The 21,685-nt window shown below is 54.6% G+C and overlaps 2 protein-coding genes across 3 annotated transcripts in view; both read right to left on the bottom strand.

The window, feature by feature from the left end:
• Positions 1–406: 406 nt before the first annotated feature.
• MFSD6L (major facilitator superfamily domain containing 6 like) lies at positions 407–3,052 on the bottom strand. Its single transcript, XM_041000320.1, has one exon. It carries the CDS (start codon positions 2,562–2,564, stop codon positions 765–767), a length of 1,800 nt encoding a protein of 599 aa, XP_040856254.1. The 5' UTR covers positions 2,565–3,052; the 3' UTR covers positions 407–764.
• Positions 3,053–4,013: 961 nt separating this feature from the next.
• PIK3R6 (phosphoinositide-3-kinase regulatory subunit 6) overlaps positions 4,014–21,685 on the bottom strand; it is a 37,955-nt gene continuing 20,283 nt past the window's right edge. For both annotated transcript variants that reach the window (XM_041000318.1, XM_041000319.1), the window contains 12 exons: positions 21,288–21,453; positions 20,124–20,210; positions 19,113–19,539; positions 18,717–18,795; positions 18,046–18,177; positions 16,273–16,383; positions 12,091–12,181; positions 11,755–11,825; positions 11,246–11,336; positions 9,935–10,050; positions 5,941–6,053; positions 4,014–5,425 (listed from right to left, as the gene is read on the bottom strand). In XM_041000318.1, the coding sequence (XP_040856252.1) occupies positions 5,269–5,425; positions 5,941–6,053; positions 9,935–10,050; positions 11,246–11,336; positions 11,755–11,825; positions 12,091–12,181; positions 16,273–16,383; positions 18,046–18,177; positions 18,717–18,795; positions 19,113–19,539; positions 20,124–20,210; positions 21,288–21,453 (1,641 nt within the window). In that variant the 3' untranslated portion in view covers positions 4,014–5,268. The remainder of the gene's footprint in view (positions 5,426–5,940; positions 6,054–9,934; positions 10,051–11,245; positions 11,337–11,754; positions 11,826–12,090; positions 12,182–16,272; positions 16,384–18,045; positions 18,178–18,716; positions 18,796–19,112; positions 19,540–20,123; positions 20,211–21,287; positions 21,454–21,685) is intronic.

The following is a 21,685-nucleotide window of genomic DNA, read 5'->3' as shown; positions in this document are numbered from 1 at the left end:
AGCTGGGATCTGGAGCTGCAGCCAGGGATGAAAATCAGGCCCCCCAGTGGAGCAGGGGTGGGGGAGTCGGGGATGGGACCAGTTAGGGTTGGCTTTTAATGAGCATTTTAACAGCTGGGCTGAACACCTGCCTCTGCCTTAAAGCGTAACACTTAATTCCGGCCTTAGAAATAGAGCACAATGACTAAAGCCTTCGGTCCCAGAGTGGATGTTAACAGTGCCTTGGGTTAAACTACTGCCTGAAAAACTAGCATCTCCTATGAGCGCCTGCTGCTCCCCTTCTGATCCAGCCCCCTGCTAATGCGCCTAGCAAGGCAGCAGCAGACAGCGGAGGCACTTAGGCCCTGGTACCTACATGGAAGACCTGGCAGAGGTTCCTGGCTTCAGAATGGCCCAGTACCAGTGGTTGTCATTTAGGGAGCGAACCAGCAGGTAGGAGACCATCTCTCCCTCTCTCAGAAACACGAACGCTTTTATACATCAGAATACAGCACATAGAATAAAAAGTTGTGTTTTTTTCTTTTATTTTTTAGCAAATGTATTCGTCCTCCATTATTGACAAGAGATTTGAATGACCAACAGCTCATCCATCTCCTTTTACTACAAAAGAGAGACCCCAGGGACCAGACGATCTCCACATAGTCTTCCGCAGCCCTGGCCTTCCTCCTCCCCACGGACCGGGTTTGGTCTAGATCACGACTTCCTTGCCGGCTCGGTGCATGCCGACCGCTGTCCCTTCCCCTACTCTGACCCCTCTTGCTCACTCAGCCCTTCCAAGGCGCGTGGTCCTCCTTCATGGCCTTCACAAACCAGTCCTGGTCCAGGCCCGGCTCTGAGTCGCTTGTGTCACTCGTCTCCACTGCCAGCAGCTTCGAGTAGTTGATGCTACGTTCCTGGGGCAACTTGGGCTGGACAGCCAAGTACAGGGCCAGCCAGAGCATCAGCAGCAGACAGCAGGCCTGGTAGAGCGTGGCCAGGCCAAAACGCATCACCACAAAACCCCCAATGAAGCTGCCCAGGCTGCAGCCACCCCCATACAGGTGCTCTCGGAACATGCCGCTCAGGGGTCTCTCGGTGCCTGAGGTGGCCAGGTCCTCGAGGGAGGCACCCACAGCCCACCACAGTGCCCCACTGCTGAAAGCGCTCAGGGCCTGTGCGGGGAGCACGGACCACCAGCTCCACAGAAATGAATAGTAGAGCAGCTGCCCAGCAAGGCAGGCCAGCCCCAGCCCCACGGCGGCCGCCCTGGACACCTTGCCCAGCAACACCGACTTCCAGGGATGCAGTGCCATCTCACCCAGCAGGCCCAGGGCAAACGCCAAGGCCATGACCAACTCACTACTGCCATGGTCCCTCATGTGCCAGAACAGAAAGTTCTGTACGGTGCTGGCCACAGCACCCAGCAGGACGACGGTGAGGGCCAGGAGGATGAGGCGGGGGGCGCCCCCCACCAGAGTCAGGGCTTTGAGGGTCCTGGGGCGGGGCACCTGCGGGAGGCACTTGGGGATGGGGATGGCAAGGCTCACCAGCAAGGCCACCAGGCTGACCGCCGAGTAGCTGTAGAAATGCACGGCTCCCTGAGGGCCGCCGGCTTCCAGGAAACAGCCCAGCTGCTCCACCAGGGCGGCGATGCTGCACGCACCTGCCACCAGGCCCAGCGACCTCCACATCCATAGGCTGTTGTAGCGGTCGGTGGCATCCACACAATCCAGATGCTCATAGAGGCTGTCGTCGACCACTGGCTCCAGGGGTGTCGTCAGCAGCTCCCAGAGCACCACGGAGCCCAGGGCGAGGGCGAAAGTCCACCGCAGTCCTTCCCAGGGGTGGTCAAGGGCCTGGCCCTCCTCTGCAGTGGCTGACATGTTGCTGATGGCTGTATTCCCCGGCTCTGAGGCGTCACCTGGCATCAAAGCCAGGGCACTGTTCACCACCTCGAGAGCACCGTCCCAGGCGTGGGCGTCCTCCTCTACAGCCACAGGATCCGGGAGGAGGACTCGGGTTGTGGTTCTGGTTTCCGCCACAGAGCCCGTTAGGTGGCCAGGGGGACCTTGGAAGGTATCCTGGGCATTCCTGCCAAGTCCGCCCAGGCCAGGGCTTCTCCTGTGGGACAGGTGCGGCACCTCTGCTGGGTGGCTTCCCAAGACCAATGAGGACTCCAGGTTAGGCGAAGTGAAGTTCAAGGAGACCGTGACCTCCAGCGGTTGGGCTGTGACAGTTGTGATACGGCTCTCAACATCACAAGGGCTCAATCCCAGCTCCTGGGGCATAGGCGGTACCAGGACCACCAGCAGGCTGGCTCCCATGGAGCCCAGCAGGGAGCCGGTCAGCAGCGCCCTTCTCTTCTGGTATCTCTGCGCCACGAAGGCGCAGAAGGGGGCCCAGAAGGCGGCCACCAGGTGCTTGGTACCCATGAGTACGCCCACCCAGGGCGCGGCCAGGCCCAGCTGCCGCAGGTACAGGGTCAGAAACGGGGTCACCGAGCCATCTCGGACCCCACACACCACCTGGAAGAGCCTGGCCACCCCCAGCGCCCTGCTGACGTCCCACTGGGGGTTGGCGTTCATGGCTGCTCCGTCTCCCGTCAGCCGCGAGCCGGAGGCGGAAAGCGGAGCTGGACGCGGAGGGAAAGCAGCAGCAGCAGCAGCGGCGGCGACGACGGCCAAGGCCGAAGAGGGCGGCGCCCCATGCCCCCTCCCCCGACTCCGGGAGGAAGAAGGCTCGAGGGATCCGGGATCCGGGTTCCGAGCGAGTCGCGGCTGCCTCGGGCGGCGCCGCCGCGCTGGCCAGGTCAACGGCCGCCCCCGCCCGCGCGTCCAGCCGCCTCCGCCCGCGCGTCCAGCCGCCTCCGCCCCCGTGTCCAGCCGCCAGCCCGGAAGTCGCCCCGCCTCGAGGAGGCGCGGCCACTGTGGAAGGACCGGGCCGACGCACCTGTAGGATGCACCTGCCGCGCGCCCCGCGGATGCTGCGCCAAAACCTGCGCTCACTGGGGGCGCAGGTGCGCGTCCTGTGGTGGCTGCTTGCTTGGAACAAGCGAGACCGTGGAGATGGGAGGTGGGAGGTCAGAGTGGAGGAGGAGCGAGTGCGGTATGATGCTGTCCACGGACTCCCTCCCTCTTTAGATCTTTCCCCCGTAAACGCTCCCGGACCCAGAACTAGAGGTCCACTCTGAGACTGCAAACCCTGCGGGCGGGCGGGCGACACACACTCCCCTGCTTCCTTTTTCCTCCTACGGCCAAGGCTGATATTCCCCGTATTTATCTACGGTAGTGCATCTCCATCCAGGGCCTGAGACCGTGTTCCTAGACAGAAGCTGTCCCTGGAAGAGGCTTGACCTTGGGTGGTAGTGTTCTTCAGCATGAAACACCTCCTAAAGAACAGTTAAGCATAGTTTTTGAATGGCTGCTAGGTGCCTAAGGGTGGGTCAGCCATGCTGTCAGGGGGTCTCCCCTCCTCCCTGACCAGACGCAGTCAGTTAGCATTGGTCAGAAAAGAGCGTTGTGTCACGGTATATTAAGCCCCTGCCTGAAATGCCTGGGGTTGAGGGGAGGGTCCCTGTAAGCATAGGTTGGAGTCCAGAATGTTCCATGTCTTATCCAGCTCTTCGCTGATGCGCCTAGGAAAGCAGTGGGAGATGGTTGGGTCCTGGCTTCAGCCTGGCTGTTGTGGCCACTGGCAGGACAAAACAGCAGATGGAAGATTCCATTTCCTTCTCTTACGTCTACATTTCAAATAAAATAAACCTTAAGTACCTTCATGATTGTAGGTCAACAGAAGTGGCTTCCCTGATTAGCATAATAGACATCAAAAATCACTCCTCCCTGGCAAAATGAGTGGTATCCTTGGCATTTGGACTGGGTCTCGTTTTCCAGGAAACTTCTCTCCTCATGTGCTTAATCAAGACCTGGGCAGCAGCCTGGCCCTTGATCACAGGCTGAAGGTTTTGCTCCAAAACAGCCCAGTGGCCAGCCACAGACTTGCCCAGTGTTTCCTACAGGGTTTGACCAGAGCTCCCGATTTGGCCGAGGCCCCACTTTGCCAACAAGTGTGCTCACAGCCGAATTGGGTCTACAATAAGAGCTGCTCTTCACAGCCTGCCGGCCTGACATGTCAGGTGGACGTAGGTCTGTCTACGCCGTTTCCAAGGCAGAGGAAAGAAAAGCGAACACTGGCTCAGGTAAAGCCACTCTGATTGTGAGATCCTGGCCCTGTAAAAATAGGAGAGGCCAAGGCCCTTGCGGACTGAAAACCACCCCCTTCATGGTACCCGGCGGAATATCACATGATCCAGCCTGGGTTCACCCTCACTGCGAGACAGACACCCTGATAACCCCCCATTCCTTGGAGACCCCTGGGGCTTGTTTGCTTTCCGTTTGTGGGAGAAAAGCACTTGGCCTGTTTCCTGGGGTCTCGCCCTTGCTGCCCATCTGCCCCATCTGCCCCAGGCAGCTCCTTTTACACTCTCCTGCGTGGTCGGAGTGGATGCAACCTGGATGTTGGCTCACTCCCAGGACAAGAAGGCCCCGGTGGGACCCCTGCCAACACTGCCATCGTCCCCCTCCCCCAAGTCCTGGGAGCCAGGGCATGTGTCCTTGGCCTCTCCTATTTTTACACCCAGGTATGAATTTTTGAATTTGAAAATCAAGAATTTTAATGTCTCCAACTGACCTGCAACAATTACCTGGTATTGTCAATCTCCATTTGGGGATAGGAGAGGCGCTCATAGTGTACAAGAACGAGGGGAGGAAGGGGTAGGGAAAGACAGAGGATGCCATTCAATGTTCCATAACACCCCTACTTGGTCTAAGTGGGGCCACATTGTCCTGGGAAGTCCTGCTTCCCAACTCTACGGGAGGGTACACAGGGCAGAGCACCTGGTGGAAACACTTTAGTGTACATTTAGTGAATGTGGGGGAGACCCCCACCTGGGGGCTTACCACACCAGTGGTCCACGCGTGGGAAGGAGCAGACATCTCCCATGAAGGTTCAGTTCTCTCTTCCCACTTCCCCTTCCACCTCTGCCCTCTGGCCACAGGGCTCCGGTGCCCACGCCAACAGTTCTAGCTTTGGTTTCCCAGGCTGGCAAGGAGGACTAGGGTGAGGTGGGGTGGAATGGGGAGGACTCACGACTGGATCTGTGAGCTCCCAGGTACGCAGTGGGCAGAGCTTGGCCCGGCTGCCACACACTGTGTTTCTGATGGATATAGGTAGTGTTTCCTTCCTCCAGCACCCCTGGTTCCGGGACCCAGCACAGCCATTACCCCGGTGGGCTCACTGGACGATGCCAGAGAAGGTGTTGATGGGCATCAGAAGGGGCTTAGGCTTGGCTTGGGTCGTTTCCATCAGCTTCTGCCCGCGGGAAGTGAGCCACGATGCCCTGGACTTCCGGGCCCCAGAACTGGGCTCTGGGCAGGGAGTCACCTCAAACCTGAGAGTGGGAGGAGAGACCCACGCTGGGTGTCAGGTGTGTGCTCAGGCCGTGTAGAAGGCAAAGAGGAAGTACCGGGACAAGGAACAGGTCTGGGGCTGGTCAGGACAGGAAACCACGCCTGCGTGGGGTCACTGTCTTCCTGCCGTTTCAGACACAAATGCAAGGGCCAGATGAACTCTGGATGAATATAGAGCATAGCCTGTGTGGGGGCCCTGGGGCCAGCAGGGAGCCTGGGTCAGGAGTGTGTGCGTGCGTGTGTAGAAAATCTACAGCAGCCACTGCCCAACTCATTTGCTTCTTCTTCCTAGATCCAAGCCTTGAGGCAGTGGCTCAAGTTCACATCTGCCAGGGACACCACCTGCCTGGCCACAGGCTCTGCTTGTGACAACACGGTGTCCCGGGCTAAGTGCAGGAGATGACAGGAAGGGTCGCCTGCTCAGGTTTTTCTCCTTCTCCCCCGTCACACTCTTTCCCCCCAACTTCCCAGCCCTGGGTGACAGATGCAACCTTACCTGACCACGTCCCTGAATGTGCGCCGACTGTCCTTGTCCAGGGAGAGGGTCAGCGGCCTCTGGTCCTGGCTCTGGATCCGGATGTTGGCCGTCCGGAAGGTGTTGGTCACTGTCTGCGACAGAGGGCACTCATGTGAGCACTGCTGTCACCCAGCAGGTGATGGCTTCCACCCTGCTGCTGGGTGTTTCTTCGCTGTAGTAGCACCCCCAGTCCCTCCCTGGCTCCCTGGCTGCAAATGACTGGCGGCAGTGAGTGACAACCCCACAGGAAGGGCTCACCCACTGCCCTGGGCTCTCACATAGGGTTTGCAGCTCTGTTGACCTTACTTGGAACCAAATTCTGGCATGCCATGGATGGCGCCTGCATCCAATTTCTGAGCGCCTCCTTTATCTGACAGGCATGTTGTCTAGGTTTGAAATTGGGGCCTGGGGGAGCTTTGTGTGCCCTGACCCCAGTTCTTACATTACACACAACAGGGGCCAATGGGGGTGGCTTAGAAGGCTAATCCTTTGCCTGCAGCGTCTGCATCCCATGTTAGCACAGGCTTGTGTCCCAGCTGCTCCACTTCCAATCCACCTCCTTGCTTATGGTTTGGGAAAGGGGCTGAGGATGGTCCAAGGCCCTGGGAATCCTGAACTCACATGAGAAACCTGGAAGAAGCTTAGTTCTGGCCACTGCAGTCATTTGGGGAGTGAACTAGCAAATGGAAGATCTTTCTCTTTGCCTCTCTTTCTCTCTGTAATTCTGCCTTTCCAATTAAAAAAAAATCTTAAAAAAAAAAATTATACCCAACACTTTCTACCTGGGGGTAGAGACCCAGGGTCTAGAAAATAGCCCAGGACTTCTGGGCCTCTGGACAGGCCAAGAAAAGCAGGCCCAGGTATCCAGGTGCCCCTGACCTGAGCCACTTCTCTCAGTGGGCACAGGAGTTGTGGAATTGTGGTAGCCCAGGTTTCTGGCCCGTTATACACACACACACACCCCACCCTCCCCACTGCTGACTGTGACACAGTCTGTGGCAGCTTGGACACCCTGGAGCCCTTAGCCACAGTGGGCAGCTGTTGTCCACAGCTGGGGGCTCCAGGATGACTGTCAGCATGGAGGTACCCCCGTGACCTTCTAGAAACCGCTGGAGGAACGCGTGATCTCAGGGTTGGGAGAGGGAGCCAAGTGCAGTCCATTTGTGATAGTCAATAAGGATGGCACCTGCACTTGGGGAGGAAAAACAGGCACACACCTGCCGAGAGGAGACCCAGGACTCAGGGAGGCCCACCCAAGACTGCACGTGGTAGGGGGTGGGGCTAGGTCCCTCCCCCAGCTCAGTGCTGCACTTTCTTTTTGTTTTGTTTGTTTGCTTGTTTCAGCTTTTTTTGTTTTGTTTTTTTTTTTTCCAGCATTGGCTGCACCACATGTCTGCAGTCAGCTCCGGGCCTCAGCCTCAGCCTCTAGGTGATCACGGTCCTGGAGCATCATCTCACCTGCCTGCACTATAGACAGATGCCCTTCATTTCTGCTTTATGTCTGCTTGCCTGGACACCCCCTACCTGCTTCGGGATCAGGCCCCAGGAGTCCCGACTAGCAGAAAGGGCTCCATGCATTTTTGGCCCCCAGTCTTGGGTGCAGTAAGCAAGGAAAAGCTGCTGTCTCCTGGTCTGTATTGGCAGCTTCCTGCCTTCCACACCCTCAAACCGCTGGTTCCATCCCTGCCTTATTTCTAACTGTTTTTCTAGGTCCAACCTCCAAGCCAGCGACATTTCTTTGTTGCTGACCCTTCAAAATCATAAGGCTGGCCCAGTGCCCTCTCCAAGTTGGGGATACATTCAGTCTAGCTCACCTTGAACTTCCTGGGGCTGCTCTGTGTTTGTCATCTCATCCCCTTTGGGTAGAGCAAGGCACAGGGACCTGCCTGACTTCCGAGAGGAAAGCACCAGTGTTGGACCTACTTCACCAATTCCCATCAACCTCCGTCAAGTACAGGCAGGGATAAAAGGGAACTTGTTGGGGTGGTTAAATTTAGATTCTCGAAAAGTCCCTGACCAGGTTGTTGAACGTGGTCAGCGAGACAGAAACCACACTCAGGAGCTGATTTGAAGGAGGAAATCCACCCTGGAGCTGAGCATGGAAGGCAGATTTGGGCTTGAGTCAGCCACGGCTCAGCCAATCAAGCACTGCTACTGTGTACAGGCTGCCTCCACTCCAGCTTCCTGCTAACTTGCCTGGGAAAGCAGCAAAGAATGGACCAGCACTCGGGCCCCTGTTATCCATGTGGGAGACCTGGAAGAAGTTCCTGGGTCCTGCCTCAGCCTCACTTAGCCCTGAAATTGCAGCCATCTGAGGAATGAGTCAGTGGAAGGATGTTGTCTCCCACCTCCCTCTCTGTCTCTCTCTTGCTCATTCTCTGTGTGTATGAGATGCCCTCTGACTTTCAGGTAAATATATATATAAATAAAAGCTTAATCATGATTACTAGTGGATACTTGTTTCTCCAGATGCTTCTCATAATATGTTTATGATAGGGAGAAAGGAAGCCATGATTTCAATATGCAGAGATATGCAGCCAGCAAATAGTAGGATATAATGACGTACATGGATACTTAATAGCACAAAACCTATTTAATGACACCAACAAGATCCAGTTAAGACATATTTGCAAAATTTTCAAATATCTGTGAGTAAAATCAAGTTACAGATCAGTATATACTGGGGTACTCTTATGTAATATGAAAGTTGGATATTTACACCAAAAATATTACTAGTCAGATTTTCAAGATATTGAGGAACTATCAGTCAAGTCACTTCTGGAGGCTTTTTTGTGTTACCCCACAGGAAATAACAAAACCTTTGCTTATAGGTTTAAAAGTTGTCTTTAGAAGGGATAATGAAACACAAGAATTAGAACCTGTTGGTCCTGGCACCAGGAGGTAATGTTGATTGGACATCACTGGGCCAGGAAGCCCGATGAGAGCTGTCCTTCTAGAACATGACTGTGAAGGGAAGGAAAGAGATGTACTGGGTAGCAAGAGAGGTGCCTGGGTCATGGCACGGTTTCTGTGAGTGTGTAAGAGCTGAGTGATGCAGAGACATGGTGAACTATCGTTTCCTGGTTCACTCTCCAGATTCTCCAATGGCCAGTGCTTGAGGCCAAAGCTGGGAATCTGAAACACACATGGGTGGCAGGAACCCAACCACTGGGGCCATGAGAGCTGTTGCGCCCTTGCGTCTGCATTAGCAGGAAGCTGGAGGCCGGTGCTGGAGCTGGGTGTTGAACTCAGCCTCTTAACAGATATGTTGCATGCTCACTCCTAAGTCCCTATATTGTTTCTATTTTAGGATGAAAAAGACCTGAGTGGGTTTCTAGGAGGGATCAAAGCTAGAGAAAGGAGAACTGCCAACACACGGAGCTGAGCCCAACAAGATAAAGGAGAAAATGGCTGAGCCAGTGTCAAGGACCCCCAATTAGCATGGAAGCAACACTTAGCCCAGGAGCCCTTGGCCACCTGGGCCTGCAGATTTCACAGGCACCTGCAGGTAAGGTGAACATGGGTCTGGAGGTGGTGCCTGTTTGTGAGAACACAGTCCAGGCGTAATCAGGATGGGTATGTGGGCCCTGGGGAGGCCAGCGGATACAGAGAAAGGGGGCAGGCTCATGTCTCTGCCAATGAGCACCAAACAGGGCAAGGGCAAAGGTCAAGGAGTGGCCATAGGTTGCCAAGGAGTTGGTTGGTTTGGTTTGGTTGGGTTGAGGGCTGGGCTGTGGTTGGCTGAGAGCCCTGTTGGGAACACTCGAATGCAGGTGCAGGTTGCAGCCAAGTGGGACGTCTGAGGTCCTCAGACGGGCAGTGATGGGGTGCCTGACTGCCCTAGTAGGTGCTCAATGTTTCAAACAGACTCACCCGTAGCCCTAACAGAGGCACACAACCCTGTGCCCTGCCTGTGCACTCTCTCCTTACCCGGAACCCCCAGCGAAACCTCTACTTCCCTCGCGGTACTTACAGAGAACGACCTTCCTGCCAGGTTAGAGGACTTGACAACCTCGGTCACGCTGACATTCAGACACGTGTGGTCTGCGACAGGAGTAGCAGTTGGGGGGCAGAGGGCAGTCCCTGAAACTGAATGAGATGGGGGAGGGGAGAGGCTGTGATTGAGCCTTCAGAGAAGTAGGGGAGTTAAAGACGCCAGACGCTAAGCCCACCTCCTGGGGCCCTTCTTGATCCTTCACGCTCTCTTACCCACTGCTGGAACGCCACTGCCTGATTCTCTCATCCCTGAGAAGTTCACACAATTTCTGCAACTTCAGGGTCTGAAGCTGTCACCAACCTAAATCCCCACCCAGCCGCCCGCTTCATCTTCATCTCTGCCTGTAATCTCTTTTCAAAGGAAGAAAGTTCTGGTGAACTGCAGTTACTGGGCATGCTCAGATCACTCAGCGCAGGCAAACATGAGGGGGCTTTCTTAACTAACCTCTAGCACATGACTGCTACCTACTCTCAGATCACACAGGTTCTGGGATGTAGGTGGTTCTGGGATCCATGTGCCAGGATGTGTTCTGGGAACACACATGGGGTAGGGTGGCAAACGAGATCTACGGCCACCTGCTTTCTTGGCTTGAAAACCATCTTCTGCAGACATGGGTGGGTCACAGGTGTCTTTCTGGTCTAGTCTTGGGATTTGGCACTGCTGCGGTGGGGAGGGCATTGTGGAACAGTGATGGGAAAGCCTGGGCCAGAATGTCCTTGCTAACTCACAGACGTGTTTCTCTGCTTCAATTCCCCTTCCAGTGAGAAATTGCTCACGCCAAGAAAACCTACCTCATGGGTGTTACAGCACAGAAAAGCCTTTGTCTGTTTATTGTGGAATGCTACCCAGTCTCTGCTACACATGTGTGTTCAATGGTGAGTGGTCCATTCTGGCATCCCGGGAAGCTCAGGGACCTCACAGCCAGAACTAATATTTGACTATTTGTACCAAACTAGGTATTTTTGATTATTTATGTTTCCTTTTTTAAAAAAGACACTCAAAATCCCCAAATTTCCAAGTAGATTGTAACCAATACAGAGGCAGCAGCCACCTGTGCCACCTGTGCCCCCTCTCTGGGATGCCTCCACCTTCTGGTTGTGACTTCCCAGGTGGCACAGACTCAGTCCAGGGGCCGGTGCAAGAGTCCGGGTTGCTCAACAGTGAGCCGCCAAGGGAGGGCAGGGGCCCTGCTTGTCCTAGCCCTGGGCCCAGCTCCAGTCCCTGGTGGGAGGGATGATGCAAGAGGCCCTTCCTCCCTCATCCCTCCCTGCACCCCCAGCTCCTCACCTTCAGTGTCCCTGGCCGGAATGGCCTTCAGGACCAGCCCAGTGGCCCGCAGGGAGACAGTGATGTTCTGGGGTCTGTGGCTGAGCAGGGCCTGGGGAGGGGGCACAGAGGAGCGGTTGGGGTGCTCATGACAGGCCTCTGCTTCAAGTCTCCTCTCACCCACAGTCTCTCCTCTCTGCCCGGCTCCCTGTCCCAGCCCCGGGGCTCTGGTCTGAATTGCTGGGCTAGTGGGTAGAGGCTTCGAGTGTCTCCAAGTCCCTTGGGAGTAAACCTGGGTGGGATCAGTTCACACATCCATGCAGCTAGTAGGGAGGATGCCCTCCTGGTCCATCATGGAGGTCACCTCCTGACCTACATGCAAGGTCATGACCCTGAAAAACCCTGGAGTTGGGGAGACCAGGGAGCAACTTCAACACAAGGTATAGAAAGTTCCTTTAGCTCTAGCTGCTCCTCACACCTGCCTCTTCCCACCCAAGCCAGCCTCTGCGGCCTGCACACAGCGCACTGACCTTCTGGTAATGCAGGGACAGCTCAGTCCCCAGACTCTCGGTCACACCTCTCCTCCGGGGCGAGAACCCATCTGGGAGAAACGGGAAGGGTTGTGGTTAGGGTCACTGGTACATGCAAGGTGCATGTAAGGTGTACGCTTCTCAGCATTCCTGCCCTGACTTCCCTTCACAGCATGGCTGGCTCCTTGCAACCTGTCCCCAAGTGCAAGGTCAGACCTCCATGTGAGAGACAGGGGTGCAGGAGGAGAGGTGTTATCAGGGGAGTTGGTGAGGAGTTGAGTTTGGGGCAAGCTGGGTCCGAGTGGGCTTTGGGGTAAAGGGGAGGCAGAAGCTCACCTTTGGGACCCTTGGGGTCTTGGATCTTCACCTTGAGCTCAGTGAGGAAAACATCCTCCACAGGGTCTTGGCTGGGGTCACTGAAGAAGACCTGGACAAAGGAGGGGAAGGGGCGGCTTGGAGAAGGCTGCCTGGCCAGGCTGGAGGCAGCTCCTCAGCTAAGTTCTTCAGTCCTAGGGAGCAGAAGCAAGAGAGCTGTGCCCACCCAACTCCCCTACCTCACCCCTCCTTGCCAGGACTGGGCTCTGGGATGCAGTACACAATGGCCTGGCTTTGAACCTGCCTGTGGTCACAGCGAGGCGATTTATTTAGGAAGAGTGGGAGGCAAAAACCCAAACTGTCAAGTAACCACTACTGGCTAATGAATGGAGGGGGCCTGGGGTCAGTGTGCTAGGCTGCACGGGGGGCGGGGGGCCAGGGTGAAACTGTTGGTGCTCCTCCCGGCACCAAGATGGGAGGCAGGGAGACAAACAGACAGAGTTCTGATGACATGATCCTGAATTTCCCAATCCGGTTCTGAAGCCACCACCAGTCCTCCACAATGGGAATAGTTACATTATGTTTTTTTTTTTCATCATTAAACTAGTATTTTACCTGCAAAACAAAACTGAGAAGGAAGAAGCAATTGGGGAGACTCTGATCAAAGGATATAAAATCCCAGTAAGTTGCTAGTAGAGGTGAAGTGTGCCCATCAGAAAAAAAAAGAAAGTATGAGGTAATATGTATGCTGAGCCATTCGCAATACGGACAGATTTCAGAACAACATGTGGCTGAGGACACATCTACACAATTTCTGTTCATCAGTTTAAAAAGATATACCAATTTATTTATGCTAAATCATATTTGCAAGTATGGATTATTTTATAATGCTTATTTCCTATTGCTATGCATTCCACACCACAATGTGGTGCAGTATGAGGCATATTTTATTATTGTCTGATTAGGATCTGGTACAACAGCTCTATTGACTAATCCTTGTCTTGCATGCGTCAGGATCCCATCTGGCTTTTCCACTTCCCATCCAACTCCCTGCTTGTGGCCTGGGAAAACCATCAAGGACATTCCAAACTCTTGGGACCTGCACCCTGCATAGAAGACCTGGAAGAAGCTCCTGGCTCCAGGCTGATTGGCTCAGCTCTGGCCTTTGCGGCCACTTGGGGAGTGAATCAGCAGATGGAAGATCTTCCTCTCTGTTTCTCCTCTGTAAATCTGTCTTTCAAAAAAAAAAAAAATTGTCTGACTAAATTCATCTAACAAGAATCTAAAGATAACTGAGGAGCCAGCACCATGGCATAGCAGGTAAAGCCATTGCTTGAAGCTCTGGGAGCCCACATGGGCACGGGTTTGAGTCCCTGCTGCTCTATTTCAAATCCAGCTCCCTGCTAATGTGCATGTGAAAGCAGCAGAAGATGGCCCAAGGGCTAGGGATACCTGGAAGAAGCTCCTGGCTTCAGATTGGCCCAGTTCTGACAGTTGTAGTCACCTGGGGAATGAACCAGTAGATGAAGGCCTTTCTTTCTCTGTCCCTGTCTCTAACTCTGACTTTCACATAAATAAATAAATAAATCTTTAAAAATATCTTTAAAAGATAATTCAAACGTATTCATTATAATGTGAATGACGAACTCAAGACCATATTTTCTATGACTTCATCTGGCAGGGTGTTGAGTTATGAAGCAGAGCTATAAGCAAACATGTTGAAAGAAAGTAAACTTTAAAAAAAAAAGATGTATTTTTATTGGAAAGGTTGATTTACATAGAGAAGGCGATACAGAGAGAAAGATTTTCTGTTTCCTGTTCACTCCCCAAGTGGTCACAACTGCCAGAACTGAGCTGATTTGAAGCCAGGAGTCTGGAGCTTCTTCCAGGTCTCCCACACAGGGCAGGGTCCCAAGGCTTTGAGCCATCCTTGACTACTTTCCCAGGCCACAGGTAGGGAGCTGGATGGAAAGTGGAGCATCCAGGATACAAATTGGTACCCATATGGGATATAAGGCAAGGATTTAACTACTTGACCATTGTGCCAGGCCCAGAAAGCAGAACTTTCAAATATTCTTCCAAACAAAGCAGAAACAGGAGTGGAATTTGGCAAGAGAAGAGACAAGCATGAAGGCAGATGTGACTGGGCTCAAGTAGTATGGGGCAGTGTGGTGGGATTTGGGGATTCTTGGTGCATAGTGGCACTGCCTGCTGTACCCCAGGGCCCAGACCACGTGCCTATGGAGACTGTGGTCAGTTGAAGTAGGATGCAGGTACATGCTGGCCACGTCCTGTGGTCCATGGAAAGTGGCAAATGGCTGGCAGAAGGGTTGGGTGTTCCGGGTGGCAATGAAGACACTGGTAGGAAGCCATCTCCACAGCCCGTGTCAGAATGCCTGCGTGGAGTCCTGGACCAATTTCAGGTCCATCCTCTTACTGATGCACACAGGGGAGGCAGCAGATGACAGCTCGAGTGGTTGGGTCCTTGCCACCCACAAGCAAGACCAAGAGTGAGTTCCTGGTTTCTGCCTCCTGCCTAGCCCAGCCCTGGCTGTTATGGGCATTTGGGGAGGGAACCAGTAGATCCCTCTTTCCCATCTCTGTCTTTCTACAATAAATAAGGAAAATACGATTGAAAACAATACAGGGACCGGCACTATAGCATAGTGGTTAAGGTCCTCGCCTTGAATGCGCCGGGATCCCATATGGGTGCTGGTTCTAATTCCAGCGGCCCCGTTTCTCATCCAGCTCCCTGCTTGTGGCTTGGGAAAGCAGTCGAGGACAGCCCAAGACTTTGGGACCCTGCACCCATGTGGGAGACCCGGAGGAGTCTCCTGGCTTTGGATTGGCTCAGCTCCAGCCATTGTGGCTGCTTGGGGAGTGAACCATCAGACAGAAGATCTTCCTCTCTGTCTCTCCTCTCTGTATATCTGCCTTCCCAATAAAAAAAAATAATAATAAATCTAAAAGAAACAATACAACACTTGTCATAGAAGCTGGTTCTGAAAGAAGTCCTTTCTGCTTGTGCCAGAGTTGGGGAGTCGTGAGCACCCATGGGCTTCAGTAGCTGGGTTTCTGCCACCCTTCAGAGTCAGTGGAAGCACGGATGAGAACATGGTGTGGGAGATCAGACAGGGACCTGGGAGAGGTCCAAGCCTCTGGCTTGCTCTCCTGGACCCCTGTGCTGGGCACACCCTCAGTGAGAAAGTCACTGGAAACTTCCAGGTTAGAAAGGCTTGTCTCAGGTTACCAAGTGAAGAGGAACAGCAGACAGGAGGGGACCGCTGTAGGGGACAGGCACTGGAGGAGATGGACACGGATGAGCCAGCAGCCAAGGGAGAGGGTTTGTGCTAGACAGGTGGCTCACACCCAGGGAGATCCAGATGGCCCAGGTGAGGGCAACATCTGATTCACAGGCTGTATGTGGCCTAAGGGACCAGGGCTGGGAATCAGATCCAGGACCAAACTCCAACTGGGTCAAGGGTATCTCAGCCAGGGGGCTGAACACCTGCCTGCTTGGGAGCCACCTTCTCTTCTTGCTGGAGGGGTGGGTTTGAGGAGGACTGAAGGAGAGAAGTTTGCCAAAGGGGCGGGGCTGTGGGTGGAGCCTGGGGAGTGAACACCACAAACATGGGGAAGAAAATCTTCAAGCCAAAATGTTTCCAGTTGGTCTTCTCTCCTGCCACTCAGGATTCCCAGTGTAGCTGCAAAGTAAGACCCATCGCATCACTGTTCCCTCCACGGCGTGGGATTTGCTGGGATGTCAGATAGCACCCAAAGAGTGTAAGTAGGGCTTGCAGGACAAGGTGTGAGAGTGGCTCAGGCAGGAAGCTGGCTGCCACTCAAGAAGGGGGGTGCAGCAGGAACTGATGGATGTGGAAGTGGGAGGGGGCCTCAAGGTCTCCCTGAGGCTGATGTGAGGTGTGAAAAGGAGTGATGGGAGTTTGGGAGCAGAAAACAGAGTTTAGGTTTTCAGAGGATAGTACTTGCTAGTGATGCTGTCCAAAACATCCTAGTCCTGACTCACCATCTTCTGCTTGGGTTTAGGGGGTCTGGTAGTTAAGGACCATCTGGTCCACCAGCACATGAAGACAACACCATGAACAACCAAGAGCATGCGCTCGCCAGGGTCTCCCCAGAGCCACGGTGTTTTGGTTGTGGGGTCCAAGGGCCAAGAGGACTGATTCCAGGTGATAGGCTTACCTTGACCATGTAGATCTGGAAGTAGATGGGTTGGCTGCCCATGCGAATGTAGTAGGTGATGCCATCCAGGAGGAAGGGGTCCACGGCCTGGGGTGTGTCCAGGGAGGGAGGCTGTGAGAAAGACAGAGGGGGGCCTCAGGCAGGTGGGAGGGACCATCCTCCTGCCAGAAACCGCAGAGCTCTGCCTGCTCAAACCTGGCAGGTCTCTCCATGCATTCAATCCCTTCCTACTATCTGAGTATCAATAAATCTGAAATATACCTGTCCAGGGCCCCACCTCCCTAGAGAACCCGGTTCATTTCAACTCCACAAGGACACACAAAGCACAACCATGGGCAAGGCTGTGCGCTGAGCCACTGGAGCTGTTGTGATCATGAAAAGCTCAGATAAGGCCCTGGGCTTGGACTGGCTGCACACCTGGGCCAAGTCTGAGACCAGCAATGCCTACCCTGAGTGTCTCTCTACAGAAAACTAGGCCAAACCCTACCATGTTAGGTCTCTCTCAGCTCTGGCATTAACAGGCTGATGGCTGTTTGCCTGCTATTGGGAATGGACTTGGTTCTTGATATACCTGGTCCAGCATGTTGAAAAAGCACAAGGATTCCCTCCCCCCAGCCTCCCCCCCGCCGCCCAAAACAGAACATAGAATGTGACACAGGCTGATTCTTCTGTAATTGAAATGTTTAGAACCACATGCATTTTGAATTTCAGATTTTTTTTTTCTAATTTTGGACTACGGGCATGTGTATATACTGAGACATTTGGGGAATGAGACCCAACTCTAAACACAAGATCTTTTCCTGTTTCACATACACCTTATCTGCATAGTGTATAATTTTATACACTGTTTCTAATAGGCCCTTGTTTTGACTGGAACTCATTCTCTGAGGTCAAGTGTGGAATGTTCCACCAGTGACTTCATGTTGGTGCCGAGCATCTTAGATGTTGGCTATTCAGATCAAGGCTGCTCATAATGAGAAGTAGAAAAAAAAATGTTAATAAATGAAAAGTCAGATCATGCTCTCTTGGAAGGGATTATACTATGCGATATTCTTCCACATGTCGATCAAAATCTTAATAGGATTTTCGGAAACAGTTTTCATTCGAAATGCAATGAGGGTTATCAGGGAAGACAGACTATAATCAGTAAGACTTGAAAAGCTTTGAACAGTAAGAGTAAGAGGACCGGTATATTCTCCAAGCTCTTAAAATATCAATGGTAATTTGTACAAGAAACACACGGATCAAGGAGAGAGACCAGGTCTCCAGAAATAAACCCAAGTATATATCAGAATTTAGGGAATAATAAAAGCAGCATTTTGAATGCATGAGGCCAGATGGTTTTTGCCGCAAATGGCTTTAAGATGACTGGCTAAACGGTTGGAAGCGATAAAGTTGCACACCTCACACTCAGCCTGCAGATTAACGGCAGATGGGCTAATGATTGAAATGCAAGAAAAAAAAAAGGAGACAGTGAAAGTGTTGGCATAAACGATGGGGGAGGGATATTTATTCATCTTGGCACGGAGGAGGCCTTTCACAGCCTAATTTTAAGGCAGAAACAACACAGCATAAAAATTTCCTCTGATTGTATGACAGATGAAATTTCAGCAAGTCCAAACCCACGGGGGAATTACAAGGGTGCGTGCCAACCTTTTGGAAACCTCCACGGAGCCTAGCACGCTGTCTTCCTCACAGCCCTCCCTACCCTCCCAGCTCCTGGACACATCCCAAGCATCCCCACCCCTCACGCGAGCCCCTCACTGCCCCTACCATCTGGGCCAGCTTGTGGATGGCTGCACACAGGGTGTTGACCGTGCTCTCGTACCACGGGTCCACGCGGCCCAGGAACGCCGCCAGCTCCGTCAGCTCTCCCAACTCCAGCTGCCGGGCTGCTGCTGACTCCTGGGGACAAGGAGAGGGGCAAAGCTGTGGGGCCCCGGGACAGGGCCACTGTGCTTTATGGTTGTGGTCAAGAACATCATCGCCCGGGGCCTCCATTTCTGCTCCACGTGAAGACAAACAGGTACCCAGATAAGAAGGGGAGGCGTGCAGGAGAAAGTGAGAGGATGGGAGGCACGTCTGGGGCTCTCGTACCCCCAATAGTGAATGAACCTGAAATGTCTTTATGTGTGGGTCCCCGGAAATGTGGGGTGAGAGAAGGACCCCATTTGCCAACTCATGCCCCAAATGCCTACAGCCCAGGAACCAGGAATTCAATCCCGATGCCCCACACGAGTAACAGGGACCCAAGAACTTGAGCCAAAGCTACTGCCTGCCAGGGCATGCGTGAGCAGGAAGCCCAAGGCAGGTATCGAATGTGAGCTGCAAGTGTCCGAGCACGGGTCTTAGTAACTCCCAGGTCAGGAGCCCACCCCGTCTTCCTGCACCCCTGCCCCCAAGCACTCTGTCCATTCCCGAGTTCCCTTGTCCCTTTTGGTCACCTGCGGCGCCAGCACGGGTATGTAGTAGAGCTGCAAGCTGAGTCTGGGGGTGAGGCAGAACTTCTGGGTCTCCCGTTTCCTGGCAACAGGCAGTGAAACATACAGGGTTAGAGCAATGGGCTGGCCCTGCTATGTGCTAGGATTTGTCTTGAGGTGATTTAGGCCCTCTTGCAAGCCTCTGTTTACCCATCTATGAGATGGGCACAATCAAACTGCCCTGTGAGGTGGCGATCCTAAAGATAAACAGGGCCGATCTGCGTGCAATCGTGAGGTCCACGCACCCTCCCACCCTGGTCTTACTTCCCAGCTCCCTCTGCCCCTCCCTGGGCCTTCACCAGCCCAGCTCAGCTCAGCTCAGCCCAGGCCCACCTGTGCCTCTGCTTCAGAGAAACCTACCTGAGTCGGTGGTAGGCCTGGGTCAGGCGCCCTAGCATCCTGTCGTCCCCCAGCACCAGCACCCGGGCCGTGTGCAGCCGGGAGACCCCAGGCAGCAGTTCCCCATCCCCGCTGGGCCTGCCTGTCCGCCGGTGCAGCCCTGGAGGTCCGTCCCAGCCACCAGCAGGTGTCAGACAGTCAGGGAGCCACGCCTTCTTCTTGATACCCCCTTTGCGTTGCAGTCCCCCACGCTCCATCTCGGGGCTGCCTGGGGCAGGGAGCTCCTCAGGCCCCAGAGGCAGGTCCCGCTCGATGCCGCTGTCGGTGGACAACACAGACACTCGGGCCAGCTCTCGGTCCGACCGGAAGCCCTGCAGATCCAAAGCCTCCAGGTCAATGCTGAGGCGCAGCTGGGACTGCGGGCGGAGAAACATCACCAGCTCCTTCCCTGGGGCAGAGGACAAGGATGCAGTCAGGGCAGGGAGGCCTGCTCCAAAAAGCCAAAGTCCTGTGGTTGGCCAAGAGGCAGAGCCCCACATACTGCTGCCACCTCTTGCCGAGTTCCCCTGGGAAACACACCCTGAGAATCCTTGCAGTAAAGACATCAGTGTGGTGTCCTCCTTCCTCCCCCTCACCCCGGACATGTACCTAGCCGACCCCAGACCCTCCGTTCATCCCAGATCCTGGAGCTTCTTCTGGGACACAGGTGCGAGGTCTCGAGCTCCCACCTTTGTGTTAGGAAGCTGGGGCCTACAGGCGGCCGGCAGAGGGAGAGGAAGTATGAAGAGGACCCTTCACAGCAGCAGCTCTGGGAGCCACAACTGTTCTGTGCCTGCCTCCTCCGTGGGAGCATGGGCTGTTGGCATCACCGTGGGCATGAGACCAGAGACCAGGGTGCTGAGCTATTGCCACACAGTGAGCTAGCTAGCCGCTGTCCTCCAGGCATGCCCCCAACGCACTGTCTCCAGGCACCACTCCCAACAACCCTCAACCCCAACCCCCACAGAGCAAAGAGGGGGCCCAGGGACCTACACAGCTGCTCCTCGTCGGTCCACAGGTGGAAGGTGATGTAGGGGCTGGGCAGGGGGGTGCTCAGCGGCTGCTCCTGGAGGGCACCACCTACAGGTAGGAGCAGGCTGTGGGGACCCCAGGAGTGGCTGGGGTTTCTCCCCAGCGGGCCCTAGGTCACCCACGGCCCTTGCTTCTTCAAACACATTGCCCATGTCTGGGCTTCCTCGGGGCCACCTCCTGGTGTTCCTGAGCTAACACACCCAGACTTCCCACTGATGGAGGCTGAGTGCAGTACACAGAACACACCAGGGGCCAGGGGTGTGTGGGGGGGGGGCGGTGCAGGACACACCAGGGCTCAGGGGTATGGGGAGGCAGGGTAGGAGGGCTCTGCTCCTGCTTTACCTTCTAGAGGCATGCTGGACCACTCCCCTGGCAACCCCCAGCTACCATTCCCTCGGAGCAGCCCTCCTATCTGGAGGTAGGATTTAGTTCCCGTGTTTGTGCTTAATTCATTTACTGTTGTGCTTTCCTCACTAGTGGCCTTCTCCCACCTGGCTCTGTCCTCACTTCCCTGGATCCTGCCAACAACCAGGTGAAATGCCATTATCCCCCATTTACCGAAGCACAGGAAAGCTTCATAGCTGGCTCCAGGTCATGCAGTGAGTGGCATGGGCAGGATTTGAGTCCAGGTTGTCCGGCTCCCATGACCACGACATTGTGCTTGTAACCACTATCCCCACGGCTCCCTGCCCCAACCCCAGGAGTGTTAGCTGGCCGCTAAGCTGCACAGGGCAGGCTGGGGTGGGACACAGGACACTCTGGGGTGGTGGGCATGTGTGACTCCAGGATACTAAGCTCAGACCCCAGGACTGGGCCTCTGACCCCTATGGGTGGCATCCAGCCCTGCATTGGGTGCCTGCAGCTACTCACGGGTCTATGGTGAGGACTAATTTGATCTCATAGACATATTGAGCCCTGTAGAAAGTAAAGCACTTAGAACTGCAGCAACTAGGGCCTGTCAGATGCTCTGTAGATATGTGCGGTCATTGATGACCACATCAGTGGCCTGCCCCCTCCATGTCTTGCTCCCATGCTCTGCATCCTGCCCCTTCCCCACCCACCCAGGCAGACCTTTGGCAGATCTTGGGCAGCTGGCCACCACCTACCGCCCCAACTACCACTTACCTCCTTGGTGTTGTCTTGTGGTAGCTGCCGGTCCCAGCAGTGAGCAGTAAATTTCCTCTAACCTCTCCAGGTATCCCGCCCGACTCAGGCTGCCCTCACTCGCCACCTGCTCCACCGCAGCCACCACGGCGTGGAAATAGTGCTCCAGGATACGGCGGGGGCTGGCCTAATGGGGTGGGGCGTCAGAGCCTGTGTGGTCTCGGCCCAGCCCCCACTCCACCATCACTCACCGTGTCCTCTGGGCAATGGACAACCCAGCATGCCACCTTCCCTCCACCCCTTTGGAACACTCCCACCTGCCCAGCCAGTGAGCTGCCCTGTCCGCAGCTGCTTGCTGCTACAGCCTGTTGGGGGGACCCAGTGGGTCCCCTAGAGTGGCTTAAGGAGGGACCAAGCCA

Source organism: Ochotona curzoniae, unplaced genomic scaffold (assembly GCF_017591425.1).
Source record: "Ochotona curzoniae isolate NIBS_2020 unplaced genomic scaffold, NIBS_Ocur_1.0 scaffold_2453, whole genome shotgun sequence".
NCBI lineage: Eukaryota > Metazoa > Chordata > Mammalia > Lagomorpha > Ochotonidae > Ochotona > Ochotona curzoniae.
Note: the sequence above shows the minus strand (reverse complement) of the source record. Positions and strands in the feature narration are given on the sequence as shown.

Bases quoted from the DNA above. Each gene is read 5' to 3' on its own strand.
- MFSD6L (XM_041000320.1), bottom strand. From the start codon at position 2,564: ATGAACGCCAACCCCCAGTGGGACGTCAGCAGGGCGCTGGGGGTGGCC.